Below are 21,380 nucleotides of genomic sequence, written 5' to 3'. Positions count from 1 at the left end.
TAATCCAAAATACTCGATCATAATCCAATCCAATATCATTTTTCTAAACACGAATTTATTAGATTTGGGGTGAATAGATAATAAAAATTGTGTAAGTGTTGGTACCAAAAGTATGATGAAATTATTGGAATGATGTGTTGGGCTTTTATCCACCTTGATTGAATTGGGGTGGTAGTACTAATCAAGTAATGTTCATATTAGGTTAGAATTATGGTAACTTAAATGTTTGTAAAAAAAGGAAGCATTAAATTAACTAAAAAGCAAATTTTGTTTAAAAAGGGAATTTAATCCAAACTGCATTGAGCAACTAACTCTAACTTGACCCAACGTAATCATTTTTTTTCCATCAATATACCCATCACTTCAAGAAAAAACAACCGTAGGAGGAAATTATTCATCAAGGGTGACTTATACCCTTTTTAGTTTTTACCAGCTAATTTATTAGTCAGAGGCATTTCGTAAATTTGGAAGCATGAAAGGGTATTTAGTTAAAGATGTTAACCATGGTCAAGTGAGCAGGTTAGGCTTAGAATAGTAGTGTAAAGTAAAAAAGGCCTCTCTTTTTCAAAAACGGAAGCTCCGGTTAACGGTCAGAATGTCCACGTGGCTTACTCTCGAAAGGGCCACGTTGCAATTGCGCCTTACAGGAAGTCTAATTTCTATAATTGGAAAATAGAAAAGGGTACGCTTCCCGTACGATAATTGCAAGAAAGTCATCCCCACCGCTCCCGGAGTCTCTTGTTGATCAAGAAAATGAAAATTAATGATTTAAGATGGTGGTGAAGTCGTTTCAACCGAATTAGTTGCCCCCTCAATTTGCTAAATTTTCAATCATGTACATAAGATTCACACTTTAATTAATTTTCAAAAAAATTTCCAAAGACACCACAGGTTCATGGGTCTCAAGACTGTTAAAAAATCGTTTGATAGTAATTTTAAAAAATAATTTTAATATTTGATAATTTTTATTATTTAAATATTAAAAATATTTTTTAAAATTACTTTCAAACCCATTTTAAATATTTATAATTAAAAAAATTAAAAGGAAGCAGCGCAAGAGTGTGTGAGGTGCGTGTAAATTAATCGATCTCGAAGACAAGGAGGAATAATAGTTCAGGCTTCCATTCATTTTATCTGTCTAAACACGTGCCGTCCAACATGTGCACGCTCCCCCATCAAATCCCCACGCCGTTTCTATCCACTAAAGGCTAAAGACCACCCTGGAGATGCTAATCTTCAGCTCAGATTTCACTGAAAAGGAAATTTCATTTGTTTTTGTTTTTCGTCTTTTTTTTTTTTTTTTGGAATTTTCGTTTTCAAAACATCCTCAAAATGGTGAGGCACCATTCAAAGTTGATAACCTAATCGTTTTGTTAAAAACTGAATCGGATTGCTTGAATGTGGATAGATTCATTGTATCTAAGTTATCCAAGTGGTAGATTGTTGGCTGGAGTTTTGTCGCCAACCAAATCAATTCCATTTTTGGTCCTATTTAACAGGATTATTAGGAAAAGAAAAAGAAATCAATAATTAAAGGGTGAAGCTTCCACGTCCATGGTGGCCTCTCCACTTTGTTCTTATCCAGCCTCCAGCTTTGCCCTCTCTTTTTCAAGTAACCCACACCATTGTCCTTGTCATTTCTCTCCCTCCTTCTCCATGTCCCATGGTCCCTTTAAAAGGGCACTTTTTTTCCCTTTTTTTTTTTTGGGTTTTCTATTTATTTATTATGGGGTTGAAACCTGCATCATCTCTAAAATATTTGTTCTGATGATTTTTGTTTTAGAAAGGGGAAAATAAGAACAAAATGAGAGGAAACACCCCATCTGTGTGTCAGTGACAGGTCTTTGTACTTATCGCGAGTCAGACTGGGGAAGGGAGAGAACAAAGATTAGAAAAAGGATGGAAATATGGGGTCATGCAATGGATGCTTGAGGATGAAACCAACTTTTAACTGGTTTCATTTTCACATGGAATAGTGGAAAGCCGTAGACAGATCAGATCCCCGGAAGTTATTGAGATCAGACGGCTGGGATCATCACTTCACCACGTGGATGATTGAAGAGATGAGCCTCACATACGCTACATGAATAGATAGTTATAGTTTTAAGTTGTGCAGTCAATTCAAGCATCAGTTGTGCATGCGTTGAGGGCGGTGGAAAATGGGCAATTGGGTATGAAGAATATGGATGTTAATCTCGTGAATCGATGACAGCTTAAGTTTCCATCATATAGTCTTATCGAATTAGGGGCTCGCCACTCGTAGAAACTTTATATGCACGAAAAGAGGTAATGTCGTGAGACACATCGGGCAAGCCTCAATTGTCAACACCAGCCTATCAATATGCAAAGCGCAACTTCATCTAATGGTCTCATGGCTTGAACGTTTGCCCGCCCACCCTTCAACCGAGAGAAGTCGGCCTCTCGTTCACGCTCTCCCATTGGAGGGTTTTGAACTTTTCTTTTCTATTCTTTTTTAAGTTCATTTTACCCTTTTTGCGTGCGCGTGTTAATATAGTTGTCACCTGAAGTTCACAGTTCAAAAGAGAGGAAGAGAAACACAGGGAATATGCTGCTCTTCTATACAATAATAGAAGAAAATCAAGATACGGACCAAGGGAATATCCATGTGCCATGGCCTTCCACACTTGGGCAGCAATCGGAATAAAATCTTAATGCCTATTTAGGAACTGCTTTTAAAAACAATTTTCTATTTCATACTCCTAGACACATTTAATAATATTTTAACAAAACAACTTTTTGTTTTGAAAGAACAGAGAATTTAGTATATGCTGCTCTTTCATACAATGATACAATTTGTCTGTGAAAACGTTCCAAAGAAATCCTGATATTTTCAAAAACTCCATACAGCTTTTACTAAGAGGTTCAATGTGAATGAAGTAGTGGTTCCTAGTGAACTTCCCTAGAATGCAAGGGAACCCAAAAATCCCTGTGCCTCATATTGTTGGATCTAAATACTCCCTAATGATAAAGATCTTTCCCTTTTCAGTCCCAACACTAAAAAGATGTCCATAGAGAGGTTACTGGAAACTCCTAAATCAGCAATTACTTGTACCACCACTGAAGGCTAGGACTTTCTAAGTCTAAGGAAATCGAAATTCTCTAAAATGGTCTATGGCTTCAACGAAATGTCCAAACATGTTCCATAATCACTAGAGAGAAAGGGGAACTTCTTTCATTTCGATCTAGGAAAGAAGAAAAAGGAAAATGCTAAAATTAGCTCATTTAATCATTTTCAAGTAGAAATCGAAATTTTGTAAACTTGTCTGGCTTCAACGAAATGTCCGAACATGTCCCCCATCATCACTAGAGAGAAAGGGGAACTTCTTTCGTTTGGATCTAGGAAAGAAGAAAAGGGAAAATGCTGAAATTAGCTTGAGATTAAAAATCATTTTCAAGTTGTTTTAGCACATTCCTTCCCTCTACACTACATATTCTGAGACAAACGCAGAGCCAGAAGGGATTGTATCACACAGATTCAACCAAAGCCAGGCTATATCCGTGTGTGTGTTTGTCAAAAGCAGCGCAAGAAGGGCTCGTATCACACAGATTCAACCAAAGCCGGGCTATATACTCATATGTGTGTGTGTGTGGTCCTACATTATACACACTTGTCATATTCTGAAAATTGAAATCACTGCCTTCAAAAGTAAATAAAGAAGCACAATGTTTGGAGGATAGTGCAAAATAATGGAATTCATATGGTAAACCTTTGTGTGCATTTGATGACAATTTTGAAACTGAAAATAGAACAGAGAAATCTGGATGGAAGGTGCTAAAAGACAATTTAAATACTCGCTTAATCAAGAAAGAACAAGGCTTACATCAGCTAAAAATTGAAAAGAAATACTAGCTCCCAATATAGACCAGATTTTGCTATTTTGTATTTTCCTCAACATAAAAAAGGTGGACCTAGTTTGTGATGTTTTTGGGAAGCTTTGAACTCAGATTCTTGAAATCATTACTTCCAAACAGAAGCAAAGTAAGAGAATCACCAAGTTTCCAGACTGACAAAAACTCACTCAAATGTCAGCTTGGTAAATCCAGCATTCAAATGCGCTTGAACATTGCTCCCACGTCACTTGCAATTCCAGAATTAAGGCTTGTGCATCTTGAATCCAAATACTCTAGGAACATAGCTCTGAGATGCCTTTTGTGGTTTGAGGTGCCCATATGTCATCAAGAACAGGTGAGGAAATGTGGTTCCAAAATAGGCTCCATCAATGTCTACGTATAGTTAAGGAAACACATAAAAAGGACAAAAAGACATCACAAGGAGAAATGCTTGCTTAGGCTGCGATTAACACAATATAAGAAATAAGTAAATAGCAATCTATCGGGCAATTGTCTCATGTATGAATCGAGACAAATGCCACCATATTGTTGTACCAGCTACCACAAAACAATTAAGTATTTTTTTTATGAAGCAACAGAAAAATCCAATTTCCCTAAAATAAAATGGAAATAGAAAAAGAAAAGAAAATAAATAATGAGTATTTTTTAGTTCAATCAAATTTTAGGAAGGATGTTTTCCACTTGGAGTTAGGTTTGTTATGAAGTGGAAAATGAAATTTATGTCAGTGTACAATGATGGACACTTGCAGGAGTGTACCAAATATTTAAAAATCCAAAATGTTATGCATCAATAACATAGACCCATGTAAAACTCAACTCTTTGGGTTCTACATGCTAAAATTAAATGTTTACTTATTTCATATCATCATATCATATCAGAGACCAAGGTTGTATCGCAAGCTTGGTTCCTCAGGCCTACATATTGAGATTAAAAACATCAACATTTAAAGGAGTTTTGTTTTGCTTTGTGTGTGCGCACCTACATATTGAGATGACAAACATCAACATTTAAAGGAATTTGTTCGCTGTGTGTGTGTGAATTGTTTGGTGGGAGAAGGGATAAGCACAGTTGAAGACAAGAAGGTATTTACTAAATGGTTTTAGTCAGTCTCCCCCTCTTTTCTTCCAAAAGATGTTAATGCAAGCCCGACAAGCAAATGCATGGAGATTAATATGTAAAACAGAAAAGAAATAGCTTTAGAAAAGCCTGATTATGAGAAATGCAAGCTGAAACACTCCACAAGTATATGAAGTAAGAACTTGAAACATTTTGGCACAATGCAATTCAGGATACCACCTTGGGACTTGGAACGAGGATAGTAAATATCTTCGCATTTGGGACAGTAGACATTTACTGTGCTTGATCGAGGAATGTCTGATAAACCTACTGGAAGGCAGGCTTGTCCGCAGCAGTAAACTCTTGGGCATCTACCAAAGTCACAGTCCTTGTACTTGTCCAGCTTTATCATTTCCAATAGCAAAATTCAGACATGGTCCAAAATACTATAGTTTTGAAAGCACAGAACTATTTAAAAATAATTTAAAGAAAAATCTCACCATTGCAGCCAGTCCTTTGCTGGTCAATATGTAACGGACATGAATCAAACCATAAAGCATCTCTGCTGCTGATTCCACTAATTCATTTTGTTCCTCTGTGAAGGAATCACCTAGGTATCCATACCAACGCACAAAGATTGTTATAAAGATTCAAAGACATAAAATACTGTGAGAAAAAAAAATGAATACGAAACTTATATGAGATGAGCTGTTGGGAAGTGATGTTAATAAATCATCAAAATCAATCACATTCCTTAGAAAATCTACATCATCTTTGAACTCAATAATCTGTCTCAACAAATACATCATCATCTAGCATATCACAATCTCAATTATGATATCAGCAATTGCTTGCTTTGTAAACATATCCAGTCTTTGGACAAAGAAAATTAACCAACTGGTCACAATGAATGTATGCATGCTGCACATTAAAAGTTCTAATATGTCCTCACATGAAATGAAAAGATATGTATTTCCACTACTATCCTACATAAATTGATCCTAAGAATAGTGACCAAACCTGTAGCATGAGCCAAAACTCTATAAACCTTTCGGCATTTCCTAGGCTGACATAAGAACACAACTCTCCACCATTTTTTAGTGATTTCTTCAAGACGTCATGTGGATCCTCAAAGTTGGTAGCAACTACCAAGACATGAAATTCCTGAGTGGCTCCAAAAAGGAAAAAAAAGGCCTCCTTGCTATCCGCTCAAGAAATGACCATCCAAAATACTGGGCAGTTCTCCATTATTTCTTAGGTAGAGAGCAAGAAGGATTTTTCCCATGCATCTGTGCTGTAGGGGGAATTTGATGTGGTAATAGGAATTTAAAAGTTAACTTGTAGATTCAACTTTATTGCAGCATAGACCAGGGAAGACTGGACTAGAGTTGTATAAAACATTTCAAACTGTTTTTATGGATTGTACTCAGTCACAAGTATATGTATTAAGATGCCTATTCTGTAATCACTGAACCACATCTCTTGGGCTATGGAATTTAAGATGATCCCTAATACAAATTATACATGCATAGAAAGACAAGTGCTTGTAGATCTGTACAAGTATAGAAAGATGCTCAAAAGCTTCCTTTTTTTCTTTTTTAATTTTTTTTTAGATTGCTGCTTCTGTGCTCTGGCTCTCTTGCTATATGCTCCACTGGCTTAGATCTACCACGCTTATATCTTGTTTGAGGCTATAATCAATTTTCTACCCAAAGTGATTCACTGAATATTTCCTAGTAACTAGTTCAACAGTCCCTTACTCTTTGATTCCAAGTAGTAAAAAATAAAAAAGATTCTCTCTTAGTTAATCAGATCTTTATACAATGGACATGATTGATAAAAAAGAAGTTGTAGCATTTGCCTAAATTGCTTCAAACCTTAGATTTTATTCATAGGATCCCAGTCAGATGCATTTTAATCCAAGGAAAAAACAGACTGTAAATAGCTCCACATCTCTGGCAATAAGTGCATGGCATTGGAACTGATGTGAACAGATTTACAGCACAAATAAGACTAAAATCACATTAATTTATAGCCCAACCATGAGAAGAATAATCAAAATTTTTTTAAAAAAAATGCGTAGTATCTAAGAAAAAAATAAGCTTACCATGCGAGGATTCAACATCCAAAATCAAGTCAAGTGCATAATCATAATAAGGAACTTGACTGCTCAAACCACAGAGGTTAAAGTCATCTTGGATGTAATCATCATCAACTTCACAGAAGAACTCATGCCCTCGCATATGGCAAAACCATGAGATCCATGATGCATCATCCCCATCAGAGCCACTAACATCTGACTCTTCAGTGTCTGTTTCAGATTCCTCTACAATTAATATAATAAGATTCAGATCAGCAAATCAATGAGAATGGTGACCCATAGTTAAAAAAAAAGAAAAAAAAAGAGAGAAACAAACACCTTAAAGAAAATGAAACATATCCTGTGCTATGAGATCAATTTGTCATACAATTCACCGAAGCAAATCAGAGAAAATGTCAACCAAAGTCACAAAAATCAAACCATCAAATTGCATAATTTACAAAAATTTGGCAGTTGATTGATCATCCCTAGTGAACATGTGTTATTGCCCAAACATATGCTTTATTTATTATTATTATTTTTTTCACTTGTCTTTTTCCCCTTGTGAACATGGTTCAAGTTCACTTGTAAGAAGTGACAATAAAAAGGACAACAGGAAATCTTTACCATGAGCAATAGAAACACAGCCATATACAATAATCACTCTCAACGAAACAAACTAGGGACTTCTAAGGAACAAATTGAAGGATCCACTAATTTGAGTAACCATCTAATAGACAAGTACAATCTAACCATTAGAACTATAAAGACAGCACCAAGTCCTTATTACAACAGCCATTAGGAAAATAATACCACCACTGTTATCAGGTCCAACCCCCTTTATATCCACTCACCATGTTTAGCAAGGCTCTTACAGCAGGGTTTGGGTACTCCAGTAAATCCTATCCCCATAAACATCAGCAGCTGCTCTTACATTTCATAATGTCATCATACAGACTGTGTAATAGAGCATATGTAAATTAGATGGTAATGTTTGGATGTAGTTAACTTTTTATACTCGTCAATTTGTTCACAAGTCATCTAAGGTGAGGGCCAATAGCTGGATGACTACTTGAGGGGCCCCATTATGTTGGCTGAAAGAGGGCTGAGAGTGGAACTCTCAGTAGATATTGATGGGGGCAGGCTCATTTTGCTTTTACACAAGGATGAGGAGGAGAACTGTGGGGTTGATTTCAAGAAGCCAGGCCAGGAAAATGATCCGTCATGGGAGACTTTTCGGTAAAAGATCAAGCAACCCATGACCTTGGCCCCACCATAGTCAGGCTTTGAGGTATGCTCTCAACCCCCTATAGTTAAAAAGATCAAGCAGATGAGGAACAGTGAAGTGGGTTATATTCAATCCTTTTCTGCTTTTTAGAAATATTCATGAAGAGTTCAGGTGGCTTGGAAAAGAACAAACAGTCCAGCAGCAGGCTTGAATGATAATAGGTCTGGAACAGCATGTGAGATCCCTAGGTCTATTCAAACTGCCTGCCACTGCATTAGAGGGGAGGTTAATCCCCCTTTCCCTGAGGTCCATCCCTTGGTCTGGTTGAATTAACAAGTGCAGAATTAGACTGAAACGGGAAACTGACGACCAGCAAGAAGATGAAGTTAAGAGTCTGAATTGATGTACTAGAAAAACTTCTCTACAATGCTGCCCCTGAGTTGGCTACTCAAAACTGACCGATGGAACTGGGATACAACTTGCACCCCTATCACAATGATTTGATGTGGCTCCATTGAAGCTAGTTCCTGAAATTTTCAAACAGGAGCATTTGAAAGATGTGCTAGAGGCATTGGCCTCTTGTGCCCTGATCACCAACCTCTTCAAGTGATTGATTGGAGCACAGCAAACCAAGTGCTATATAAAAAACAAATATATAAAAAACAAAAGGCTATTGGAGAAAGAAAAGATACACACTTATTTACTCAGTCCCTTCAAACTTGAGGGACATCCACAGATCACAACAAATTCCATTATATAGGCAGAAAGAAGCCAAAATATAATACAATAGCTTGCTGGCAGCTAGACGATTATACATAACCTGCAAATAATTTTGGGCATATAGAACCAAAGAAAAATAACCAAGATGCCTCTCAAGAACTTCTTGGACTGTTTCTTTCAATCCCTTGGTGACCTCCCAGCCCCTTGAACCCATGTAATCCAATTTGCTAGGCCAAACATCAAGCTTAACATAACATGACACAAAGCCATGAAGATTATCAAAATGGAAACCCAATTGTTTATGCCCTCTTTGGGGCTTTCCTCAGTGACTTTGAACAACAAGAATAATCCAAGAAGGCAACAAGTTTGTGCTTATTGTCCCATAATTACTCGCCAACCTTACAGCAAGTGGCCTTAATACCTGCAAAAGATGGACCCTAAGTTCACAAGGAAGTAATAGCCCCATACTCAAAAGGTTGACCTTTTTGTTAAGACTGTGAAGCAGGCTAAAAAAAACCTGTAATTTCTATCTCTTCCAAATCAATCTAGATGGGAGATTTTACCAAGAGTCCCTAGCTGGAGGAGGACATCCTCCAATGCAGGGTAGACCCATCCAATGTTGCAATAAATGAGTGGATGTCTAGACTCCAATAGAAGCATAAAAGAGTGGAGCCAACTTTTTCTAACTGCTAGAGTAAGTGGAGGCCTCAAGGGAACCATAGATGTGAGATCCTGTTATTTTTAAACCATAAGACTTCAAGCATTAACTAAATCTTCAAAGTTGGCAAACCTATATTTCTTCCATGTCAGGATATTCCTTCTGCCAGGTTTCTCTCTCAGGTAATTATGTAGCAATAGTGTTACTAAAGCATGGAGCAAGATATTTGGTATCTTTAGTAAGATACCTTTTACTTTCATTAGTAGTAGTGAACATTGTAGTAACCAATTTGACCTGTGCAAAAAGATTTGACTTTTTGACCTGAGCAAGATAATGTGTTGCTACAATACATTTATTTTCCTTTTTTAATCAGATCTATAGAGGATTTTGTACTACTCAGAAGAATTTCTGCTCTTTTTCCTACTTACTATCTTAATGTGATTAAATGATTGTTTCTGATAAAAAGAAAAGAAAAAAATATATTTTTTTAGCACAATGCTATCATTGGGAGGGACAATGGGCACAATGCTATCATTGTATTGCAAAATTTACTTCATCATGTCAAGAGTAACCTTGGATCAACCCAGAAGAAGAGAGTGGTTTTTGGAGAGTTACTTTATATGTATAAGATGCAGAAGAATTAATTGACATCTCCTCAACCATTAAGGGAAATCTAGGGGGCAGTGACACTTTCTGTTCCCCTTATTCGGCATTTCTTGGGTCCTCTCTCCTTTGGTGAAAGTGTAAGTGAGTTGGCATAGAAGTTTGTTGTGTAAGAAGAGAGGGGAAGACTTGAAGAACAACTCCTCTTTGCTTGTTTAGGATAATCTAGTAGGGGCATAAGTGAAGATCCTTTGTAGGGGTACAACATCCAACCAATCTCTGAGGGATGCCCTTCATTGTAACTGGTCTCTATAAGATGGTTTTCAAGCTGGTTTTCCAATCTTGCTAGACTTCATTGAGTGGCTGTGCTTTAAGAAGTTAGAATATTGTTGTGGCAGTTGGTTGAGTCTCTTTTCAGTTTTTAGGTCCCGTTGTATACTTCTTGTAAACTAGAGGTGTGTCCCCCTTTTTTAATGGGTGTTTTTAATATATGCTTATTTACCTATCTAAAAAGAAAAGTAAATGAACAGGGGGATCAGGAAACTTGGAAATTGTTGAGAAAAATATAAAAGAAAAGGTCATTTCCTTTCTTCCAAATAAAAAGACTTGAAAAGTTCATCTTAGCAATATGCCAGAACAAAATGGGCCATGAGTATAAGCTAACAAGGACTTTGTGAAGCACTTAGGTGATTACTTGAGTGGTACAGAGAAAAACCTGAAACAAGGTTGAAGCAACTGCAAGAGTTAATTCCTGACCCAAGACCAAAGTGACAGCAGCAAGAGTTAATAGCTGAGCTAGAAAGCTTATATATGGTATGATTCCCAGAGGTTATACACTTGTAATTGTGGTTTTCTATCAGTTCTGGTATTCTAGGCGTGCACTCTTGAGCATCACCAGAAATTCTCACGTCATCCAGCCAACTGAAAGTTGCTCCTTGAAATTAACCATATAGATTATTTTTACATAATTTATCCACTTCTAAGTAGTTCAATGCAAGTTTTGGCGCACTTCAGATTCGCTGATGAAAAAATGTTCACAGTAATTGAGGAAGAAAAGAAGTAAAATTGGGCATAAATACCAAGAAAACAGAAAAGTAGCACAAAATCCGTCAATAAATTGTTTACTTAAATACAGTGTTAAACCGTAAATATAACTTGATAGGATACCCATATTCTTGTCGAATAAACAAGTGCAAAACTAATATTAAAGAAGATGAAGTGGTGTTTTCTATTTTCCCTAATCCTCTGTTTGGTTTCTGAGAAATTTGAGTAAATAGGAAAGGAAAAGAAATTTGCATCTCAGATTTCTCCGTCAAAATAAAACCAAAAAAGAAAAGAAAAAAAGTATTTAAAAAAAAAAAAAAAGCAAATTCGATAACTAACTACGAGTGCTTTAATTGAGTTAATCTTTTAAATCCCATTTACTCGGATATTTAACGAAGAAAACCACAAGAGCAAATCTTGTTTCATTTTCTTCTCTTTTCCTCCAGTTTCTAAGCAACCAAACAGGATACAAGCATAAAGCTATACACAAAGACATATAGAGACAAACAATCAGGCATTTGGACTATAAGAGAATCATTGTGATGAGGTGGTGGCTTGCCTATCAGAGTAGACTGCGCCGATACTCTGTCCTTATCCTTGCCGTTCAATCCCTTGGACGTGGAAGGCGACGACCGCTCCAAGTGCTTGTCCAGCGCATCATTGATTCTCTTCCGATCAATTGAGGCCATCTCAGCCTTGGATCCAGCAGCGGCAACACCCCTTTCCCTGTACATGCTCCTCTCCGAAACCCTAGATTTCAGATGCACATACTGGAGCGTGATAGAGGGAGAGCGTTATAGAGTGAGAAACTAGGGTTTGGGAGGATGGAGAAGAGAAAGAGAGAGAAGACACTAACCCATTTTCTCTCTCCTCAAATCCTAGTGAGAGAGAGAGGGAGAGAATGTACCGGCGGGGGCAAGGGCAACTTGGGTGTCTTTCTATTGGGCGTGCATCATGCGTAATCGATTATACTTGTGTTATGGGAATGAGGAACACGTGGCGTGCCAGGAGAGCATCAGGGTCCACGCTGGAGACAATCCACGGTGCGCAAAGGTCTTGAGGTGGGGCAGTTGATTGGAGCTGTTTGTTTTGATCGGGCGGTTTGGGGTAGAGGGGCGGAGGGGATTTTTTGGGGTGGAGTCTGGAGAGGTGTGGCAGAAGCAAAAAGAGAATCATGGGAGAGTGCAGTATTTATACTGACACACTGTAGTAGCGTTGGAGGTGCGGCACATTCCAGGCAACCAAACATTTGGCAGGTGCCACATGTGTTTTACAACACGTGTTTCATCATGGGAATAGACTTCGTTAGGTGGTTTAGGTTTTACGCCTGTTTTTCTCTCGTGGAAATATCTCTTTTTCTGTTTTGGACCAGAATAATAATAATAATTATTATTATTTAAAAAAAATCCATAAGATAATTCCCGAGGTAAAGCTTTTATTCAAGATCATATTAATATATATTTTTAATTTTTATTTAAAACACCTACAATGGGCTAAAACTCTTTTTTGTATCTATTTATTATAAAGCCATTTTTTTACTCTAAATTATAAGAATATATTTAAAAACTATTTTTTCTTTAAAATAGAAAATAAAATTTTCAACTTAAAACACACGTTTGATGTTTCTTATAAAAAAAATATTTTTTTTTATAAAAATATTCATTTTGAAAATCGTTGTTTTTTAAATGAATTTAAAATATTTTTTATAATCATTTATAGAATATTTTAAGTAACAATTGAATTTTTTTTTTTTTTTATAGAAAATCGGTTGATTTTTATTTTTTATTTTTTTTTATATTTGACTTTTTAAATATAATTTTATTTTTAAAATTGTTTTTGAAAACGTTGATTCTTTGAATAAGATTACTTTGAAGAAAATTCTTCTAGAATAAGTGAAATTTCATTCCATCGTTTTGTCATTTGCTGAATACAAAGAATGATGTTTGTCAAGGGGAGGATCTCTTTTCTGCAGCTTGAAGTTTCATCATCTTGTTTAAGTTTTTTCAATGGTAGTTTCGTTGATCCTCTAAGTCATGGTTTGGGGGTTTTCATAGTGTGTTAGTCTGCTCCGAGGGACGGGCCTTCCACTCCAAATGGTAGTTGAATTATTTTCTACAGTATCAAGTCTTGAACCTGAGGTTGGGTAGTTGAAGGATAGTGCTCCCCCCGAGAGTAGCCTCCGCTTCTTCTAAGACGAAAGGCTTGAAGAGTGGAGGCTATTTCTTAGGAGAATAATGCCAAGAAATGATGATTATCCAAGCAATTGCTTCTTATGTTGGTCGTCTCTTTAAAAAGAGGGGTAGGTTTGAAAGTCTTTGATGAAACTTGCTCGAACTTTGGTGTGGAGACCTTTGCTTTGAGTTTGGTTCTTGTTATCGTGTCACGAATTTTATTGGACAGCTCTTGGTAAATTTAGCTTAAATTGAGGATGATGGCTTATTCATGTTTTATTTCTTTATCACTAGCCTTCTTCAATTTCCTAATTGTACTTGATTATTTTCCATTTCATTGCGGTGTTAAGTACTATTATGATGGAGATGCCAAAAATGTTAAGTTAGTGTTGAGTTTGTTCCAAGTGTTACAGTTGAAATTGCTCGAGAAATATATGATGTAGCTTTCAAGGGTTTGGCTGGTGATGATGCAACTCTTTTGAAGTCTACATGATGGGTCATGCTTTTGAAGGATCACGAGATTTTTTTGGTATTTGACACGAGCTTGTCTGTGAATAAGACTTGATCTATTTTGGGAATAGTAATAGAGAGAAGTCCTCTGTGTAAGATATTATAACTTTATCATGGATTTGATGCTTATTGATCAAGTACAATGGTCTTTCTCCTTTTCTCCTGTATGTATGAAAAAGATTTTTAAGGAAAGCATTTTACACCCTAAAATAAATTTTATTTCCTACAAAAATAATTAATTAATTAATATTTTTCTAAAGAATGATTAAAATACTTGCTTTATCATTTTTATGCATTTTAAAAAAATATGACATGTTTTCTCTTACATACACTTTGATCTTTGGATTAAACTCATCTTTAGAGTTTTACCAGACAATAGTGAGAATTTTTTATTTATTTCTGATTAATAATTTTTTATTTTATTTTGTTCTATTATTATTATTAATGATAGATTTTCTCTAATCTTTTTTATAATTTGATCCCACTTGTTTATACCTTCATCCAACCATCAAGATTTCACCACACTTTTTTAACAGTTGAAATTGCAAGTTCTAGTAAATACCGAATCGCCCTAAAATTTCCTTCTAGTTGTATCTTCGTTCAAACAAAAACCAAAAGCTATAAAATCTATGAACATTTTCATTTTACCCCACACAAAAAGGCACCAAATCACCAACTGCTGTAAGCCCCTCTTTAGCTTCTTCCCCCATGGCTGAAAACCATGTCCTTCACCTTCAGCCAAACCTAGCTCCTGATGGTGGACTTGGATGCCTTGTGTTCTCTGCAGATCTATTTGCAGCAACAACAATAATTTGTTTTTTAAAAATGAAAAATCACTAACACGCAATCATTAGGAATATGTAGTCTAGGAGTCCAACTTGGATAGGTTTCATCCTTAATCCTTGTTCCCTTGGGTCTATTCCCTCTTCCCCCAACTTGTTCTAGCAATTCTCTTAGGATAACAAATGCAGAATCAGAATCTCCAATTGGAGAATAGCAGGCATCTTTGAGAAAGTGCTGGTCACATAAGTACATGAGCAACAAATGAACTTTGGATTTGATAATTACAGAAGAGTATAACTCACCCTTTGAGAAAAAGGAGCATGTAAGGACTGGTTAATTGAAGCTACCATTATTCTTCATTCATCTTCAGCAAAGTACTTATCCTCAGCATCATAGTTCGCCTCTCTTAGCCAGTGGTCATCCAAAGTTTCATCATCATCTATTTTTGAGTAGTCTAGATAATCACGATCTTCACCTGACAGAAATTTCTGATGCATAATGTGGGTGAATTGGTCCATCTGATCTTGCATTTCCACTGCAGATAGAGTTGCTTTTTGGTTAGACTCCATATCGGAGGATTGGCTGCCATTGACTGGGCCATCATGATCCATGACCACCTAAAAGAGGTAAGATAAAGACTTCAAAATATTAGAAACAACCCGCTGTTATTCTGTAGCAACTGAAACTCCCATCTGGCAGAAATATCCAAGAATACAAGAATACGAGTCATTTAGAACATCTCATAATACACCTCCAAGAAATTAATTTGAGTTCAAAAGTCATAATTTGAGAGAAGGATTCATGAACACTCACCAGACTTTTAGTAGAATGAATGATTTGAATCCATGTTAGATATACTAATAGCATTTTACATTTATTGGTGTGTACACTGTATTGCAACATACAGGAACCTACTAGAAACACCAAAGATAGTGTGCACAACTTTTTTTCCTCTCATTTTTCTTTAGTTCATCCTGCATGACAAGAAACCCGAAGTTGACTAGTAGTGGTTTTGTTACATGCAAAGTGAAAAATCCATGGCAATGAGTTTCATTTGTGAGTGAAAAACCAGATTGGCACAAAGGTAAGTGTTGCTGACATTTTCATAGCAAATGGTGGAAGAAATCTTGAGTGGGATGCCAAGCTAATGGAGTAGAGATTCAACCCGTGCACTCAGTTGCTGTGGAGGCCACTGCACGGTACTCAACCTTAACTGAACATTGCTAGTTGAAGCTCTAGGAGATCGGAGAGCTACCAAGAAAGATAATGTATGAATTTGTGGAGCTTCAGTCATCAAGATTACCAACCCAACCAACATTGAAATAGGCATGCAAGTAAAGTGGTGAACCATCAAGGAAAGGACCGTAATAGATTGTGTGTTTGAGGCAATGAAGCACTCTCTTAGTTGTTTTCCAATGAGTATGAGAGGGTTGGTGCATGAATTGAGCGAGTTGGTTGATAGCAAATTATATATTCAGCCGAGTTGTTGATGAGGATTGGAGAGGCCTAATGACTTTTCACTATTAAGTGGAGTCAGTATGTGGAGATGCATAACAAAGGAACTAAGGCGTCAAAGTGGACAAGGAAGTGGTCATTTCTTTGGGTTCAGTCATGTTGTGCTGCCAGAGGAGATCTCTTATATATTTATGTTGAGAGACAAGTTCATTTTAATAGGAAACACTTCAACCCCGAGAAAATGGTGGAGAGACCCAAGATCCTTGACTGAAAATTGGTGAGGAAGACTTGGAATAAACTTTGAAATGAAAGTGTAGTGGTTGCCTGTGACAATGAGATCGTCCACATAAACAAGGAAGTAGATGATGGTGTTGTGCTTGGAGTGGATAAATAGTGAGGTGATGGATTTGAAACTTTGAAATTCAAATTATACAAGAAACTTACTTAGTTCTTGATACTTAACACAAGGAACATGTTTGAAACCATAGGTAGCCTTATGAAGCCTGGAAACATGTGTAGGATGATTAGCATCAATGAATACAGGTGGTTGAAACAAGAATACCGCTCCATTAAGTGACAGATGGAGAAAAACATTGTTGATGTTGAGTTAATGAATAAGTCAACCATGGGCAAGGGCAATGTAGAGAACTACACAAATTGTGGTAGGCTTCACAACTTGATTAAAAGTGTCATGATAGTAAACTCCCAAGTCTTTGATGAAATCCCTTTGCAACAAGGCGTGCTTCGTAGCAGTTAGTGCTCCCACTAGGGTGTCTTTTCATGCCAAACAGCCATTTGCAACCAAGTTTTGATTTGTTGCAAGTGGAACAAGATCCCAAGTTTCATTTTGAAGTTAAGCATCAAATTCAATGGACAATGCAGCTCGCCACTCAAAGTGTTTGAGAAACTGAGGTAAGTTTAAGGGTTTCAGGCATTAGGTGTTTGGTGATAGTATTTAAAGTTTTAGGCTTGAAAATATTGTTTCTTTTTACCATGTTTGCATGAGGTGAATATTTTGTGATCATGGAAGTCGATAAAGCAAGGTAGGAAGGAAGAATAGAGGGTTGGCATGGGTTAGATGGATAAGAAGAAGAAGTGGATGGAGAAGTGGACAAGTTACCTTTGTTGGAGGCAACATAAGGCAAAGGTTTGAACAAGGTTGATGTTCCTATGGCAAAGGCTTGACCTGAACTTATCCATTAAAAAAAAAAAAGGCCTGACCTGAACTTGGCAGAGTAGTGTGCTCAGGTTGTGAAGATGAGAAAAGAAAATGAGTAGGTTGGTCATGGAGACTATACTAATTGAAGAAAGTATCAAGTGTGAATAGGTTGATGAGAAGCAAATGGAAATGAATTTTCAACAACGTGAACACAAACATAATTTGTGTGTGAGAATCAAGAGATTGAAAGGCACTTTGTGGTTTGAGGAATAGCCAAGAAAGATGCATGGGCAAGACTTGGTTTCAAGTGCGTGAGAGGTGTAAGGTTTTAACCAAGAATAAGACAAGCAACCAAAGACCTATGTGTGAGGTGGAGTTAGAAGGTGTCAAATACCCTAAGATTCAAAGAATGGTTTAAGGTTTTCATATTTGCCACCTTTGTCAAAATAAATACTCACAATAGAATCTTTAATAAACTTTCGACAAGTTTGAAGCATTTGAAAATATCAAAGACGTATGATTTTTTTAGTGTATTAAATATAACCGGATACATTTGGTAAAATGATCCACAAATTTACATAATATAAAAATCCATCACGTGATTGAATAGAAGAGGTTCCTAAACATTAGTGTAAATAAGATCTAAAGGATGATGATTAGTAAGAGAAGAGTCGAAGAGATATGAAAAAGGAAATTTATGACTTTTATTGCATAAGCAAGAATTGCAAGAAAAGTGTAAAAAAGAAGAATGCAGAACCTTTTGGTTGATGTTGGGAATTTTGATAGATTGATGACTAAGTTTATTATGCTATCTAGGAGTCAGAGCCTTAAGACCAAGAAGAGCATCACAAGCTTTCCCACGATTGGATATGGGTTATGGCCACTCATAAACATCAGTTTTATTTTGTCCTTGAAGCTATGGTGCTCCCATGTGAAGATCCCTGACCTAAAAATGAAAGAAAAAATTCAATGCAAGCATTTTGTGAACACAAAAAAAAATTAGAAATCAAGATCAAGTTCTTTTGCATTGAAGGAATAGGGAGAACATTATGAAAGGGTAAGGTGTGGTTAGAAGACGAAATAGGAAGAGTGGTGGAACTAGCGTATGTGATTGAGAGGTTTGCACCATCACCAAGAACAATATCATCATAACCACGATATCTAGAATGTAGATATTAGTTGCTTAAGTCGGTAGTGAAATGGTGAGAGGCATTGGAATCAACAAGTGAAGGAGCGGTAGTTGGGCAAAGGAGTGGTGTGATTTGTCGTGGCATTGGTAGGGCGTGAGAAAAAAGCTTGAAGAAGCATTTGACAGTGTGACCACATTTTTTTATACAATTGACAGTTGTTTAACTTAGGTTTTGGTGATTGGTTGCTGGAATATGGGTTTGGTTTTTTGGAGAAGAAAAAGGAGTTGTTGTGGAGTTTTGGTATTGAGGGGATTTGGAATGTTGAGTGAGGTTTGGAGTGATGGGGACAAGCTCAAGGCAAATGTTGTCCTACTAAATAAATTCTTCATGGTCCACCAATTGATCATGAAGCTCTTCAAAGGAGATAGAAGAGGCTTTGGAGTATAGAAACCACCACTTCCCTATAATCTTTCCCAATACCATTCAAGGCATCCATGACTAGATCTTCTTCGTTTAGGGTTGCATTGGAATGAGCAAGTTGGTTATATAAATCTTTGAGAGATTGCAAAAATTTTGAAATAGGCTTATCTCCATGGGGTTGTTAAAGCAAGTTTTTATTTGAGATAAAGGATATCAGTTGCACAAGTTTGGGAACAATTGGCATAAAGTTGAGTTAATTTGCACCAAGCTTGTTGAGACGCAGTCACAAATGCTATGAGTGGCATAACTAATTGATACCATGAAAGATGAGGTCATCTTAGAAAAACCAAAGGGGAATCAATAACGGGAGAATATGGTAGAGATACATCTGCATAATCTAGGAGATAATATAGCCAAAAAGCAAGACATGAAATTGAGCATGTCACACTGGGTAGTAGTTGGCAGTCAATTTCAAAGGGAGTTGAGAATTGGCATTGATGGAGATGTGGTTAAGGAGGATCAATAATGAAGGTGGTAAGGGAGGGCATGGTAGCAAAAGAATCAGGTACTGGTGAATCCCCCACAGTAGATCAACAATCTTAATGAGAGCAACCTAGAGGCTTTGACACCATAAAAAGAAGTCAAATGCAATAAAATGATGACTACGCTATTCATTCTCGTATACATCTTAATATATGAAATCAGGAAAGTTGACCAGTCCTAAACTACAAGAGAGAATACAGGATTTACAACAAAATGATGATCACAATTTATGGGGATATATTTGATAAAGCTTAAATAAGATCCACTTCTGAATAATAGGAGACAACTGGAAATTTACATTTCATATTTTAGAGAGTGTAAAAGGATTACACCTCCGCTATAAATAGCTCAATTAGAAAAAGAGATGCATGCACTAAGTGTGCATTTGGATGACTTAAAGTTCTTTTTCCACTTGTGGTGGTTACAATCATAATCAGTCCATTCTATTGTTTATGGTTTCATAAACTAGTGTGCAAACCTACCATCATGAATCAGACCAGTGCAGAAAATGACAGTCAATAACAAAATAGCAACACAAAGTTAAAATGGGCCATCAGATCATGAAACAGCTCATATACCACTAATTATGCTGAAGGCTCTCCTTTTATTCAATGGGCTTATATGCATGAAATATTTATGCTCAGATTCTATGCAAAACAAAATCAAAATATTCAATCTCCAAGGCACAACAAAACATGGCTTAAAAAGAATTACCCTGGACGAATCTGAAACCCTACTAGCCTTTCCAGTCTGCTTTTCGTCTTCTTCTTTTTCTTCCTCTTCTTCTTCTTCCTCCTCCTCTTCCTCTTCCTCTTCCTCTTCCTCCTCCTCCTCCTCCTCCTCTTCTTCTTCATCTTGCTGGGACCTCTCATTACCAACCCAGTCCCTCTCAGCAACGCCCAACCTCTGCTGCTCCCCTCTGATTTTTGCAACCAACATCGCTTCCTCTGACCGCCTGAGCAATGTTTCTGACCATCGCTCCCCCGGCCTTGCCATACTTCTCCCACTAGGATCCTGAAACCTCCCCACATACTCGTGATGCAAATATGGTTCTCTCTCCCTCATAGCATCCTCCGAAAAGTACTGCCCATCATAAATCAACTTATTTAGATATGCCCGTCTTCGGTTCTTCACTGCCACTGACCTTGATTTTAACTCCTCTGAAGTTGGACTCATTACACTCCGGATGTGCTTTAAGTGCCAACTGACCTCATAGTCATCTTTCAAAGAATCGAACTCCCTGAGCTCATCAGAGGTCAATTGCGATCCATATCGCTCTGAATCAATCAATCAACAAAAAGGGCAAAAAAAAAGATAGAAAGCAGTTTGATTACTGAGAAAAACGATGAAGAGTGAAACACAAATCGTGTGTTTTCTACTATCAACAATTTCCAGGGCCTAGTCGATAAAAATAAAATCACAGAAGAAAATGGATTGCGTTTGTGAGGAAACAAACAGGAAATTAGGGTTGGAAAAGAGCGTACCTAAGAAGACGGCGGGGTCGCGAGAGAGGAGGTCGAGGAGGATGGATTTCCGTTGTGAAGGAGTCGTGGCTGTGGCTTCCAATGCTCTTGGAAAATAAAGGTTGTCTTTACACGATAGTCTCTCCGTCATCTTCTCCATAGCTTCCTCCCTCTCCCTGCTCACACCTTTCTTCATCATCTCTCCTCCCATTTGTTTCAGTCGGTTACACTTGTATTCATACAGGATTAGCGCACGCCCGTCACGTGACCTATTGGTTTATGAAGGCTGAAGCCTTGTGAAAAATTTGGATTTGGTTCTGAACTTGGGCATGTACGATTACCATTTCTAAGCCATTATATTTGCATTCGTCAAACTCTATTTGTATCCACCTTTGAATGAAATTTTTAAAGAGACACGTGCATTGTTGAAAATAAATAAATAAATAAATTTAAACCTAATAAAATATTCTCTTTTTTACTTTT

At 36.9% G+C, this 21,380-nt stretch overlaps 2 protein-coding genes across 4 annotated transcripts; both read right to left on the bottom strand.

The window, feature by feature from the left end:
- Positions 1-3,696: 3,696 nt before the first annotated feature.
- Positions 3,697-12,430, bottom strand: LOC100262569 (putative casein kinase II subunit beta-4). 3 transcript variants are annotated; one of them, XM_059734075.1, is made up of 6 exons: positions 12,120-12,420; positions 11,823-12,033; positions 7,038-7,256; positions 5,431-5,540; positions 5,168-5,333; positions 3,697-4,245 (listed from the first exon to the last, which is right to left on the bottom strand). In XM_059734075.1, exons 2-6 carry the CDS (start codon positions 11,995-11,997, stop codon positions 4,115-4,117), a joined length of 801 nt encoding a protein of 266 aa, XP_059590058.1. In that variant the 5' UTR covers positions 11,998-12,033; positions 12,120-12,420; the 3' UTR covers positions 3,697-4,114. The 3 variants fall into 3 exon arrangements, with proteins under 3 accessions (XP_059590058.1, XP_059590062.1, XP_010664237.1); XM_059734079.1 differs by having other exon boundaries at positions 5,171-5,333; XM_010665935.3 differs by having other exon boundaries at positions 11,823-12,430.
- A 2,484-nt stretch (positions 12,431-14,914) lies between these two features.
- Positions 14,915-21,260, bottom strand: LOC100257446 (uncharacterized). Its single transcript, XM_010665946.3, has 3 exons — positions 20,919-21,260; positions 20,149-20,711; positions 14,915-15,344 (listed from the first exon to the last, which is right to left on the bottom strand). The coding sequence occupies exons 1-3, from the start codon at positions 21,106-21,108 to the stop codon at positions 15,084-15,086; spliced, it is 1,014 nt and encodes a 337-aa protein (XP_010664248.2). The 5' UTR covers positions 21,109-21,260; the 3' UTR covers positions 14,915-15,083.
- Between the last annotated feature and the right edge of the window lie 120 nt (positions 21,261-21,380).

This window comes from Vitis vinifera, chromosome 2 (genome assembly GCF_030704535.1).
Source record: "Vitis vinifera cultivar Pinot Noir 40024 chromosome 2, ASM3070453v1".
In the NCBI taxonomy this organism is placed as follows: domain Eukaryota; kingdom Viridiplantae; phylum Streptophyta; class Magnoliopsida; order Vitales; family Vitaceae; genus Vitis; species Vitis vinifera.
This window is presented reverse-complemented; position numbering and strand designations above follow the sequence as displayed.

Coding starts and splice junctions, on each gene's coding strand:
- LOC100262569 (XM_010665935.3), bottom strand. CDS start 11,997: ATGTACAGGGAAAGGGGTGTTGCCGCTGCTGGATCCAAGGCTGAGATG. Junction 5,541..7,037: donor GGATGTTGAATCCTCGCATG/GTAAGCTTATTT, acceptor ATGGATACCTAG/GTGATTCCTTCACAGAGGAA. Junction 4,246..5,167: donor TCGTTCCAAGTCCCAAGGTG/GTATCCTGAATT, acceptor AACTATACGTAG/ACATTGATGGAGCCTATTTT.
- LOC100257446 (XM_010665946.3), bottom strand. CDS start 21,108: ATGGGAGGAGAGATGATGAAGAAAGGTGTGAGCAGGGAGAGGGAGGAA. Junction 20,712..20,918: donor CGACCCCGCCGTCTTCTTAG/GTACGCTCTTTT, acceptor TGATTGATTCAG/AGCGATATGGATCGCAATTG. Junction 15,345..20,148: donor GGGTTTCAGATTCGTCCAGG/GTAATTCTTTTT, acceptor TACCTCTTTTAG/GTGGTCATGGATCATGATGG.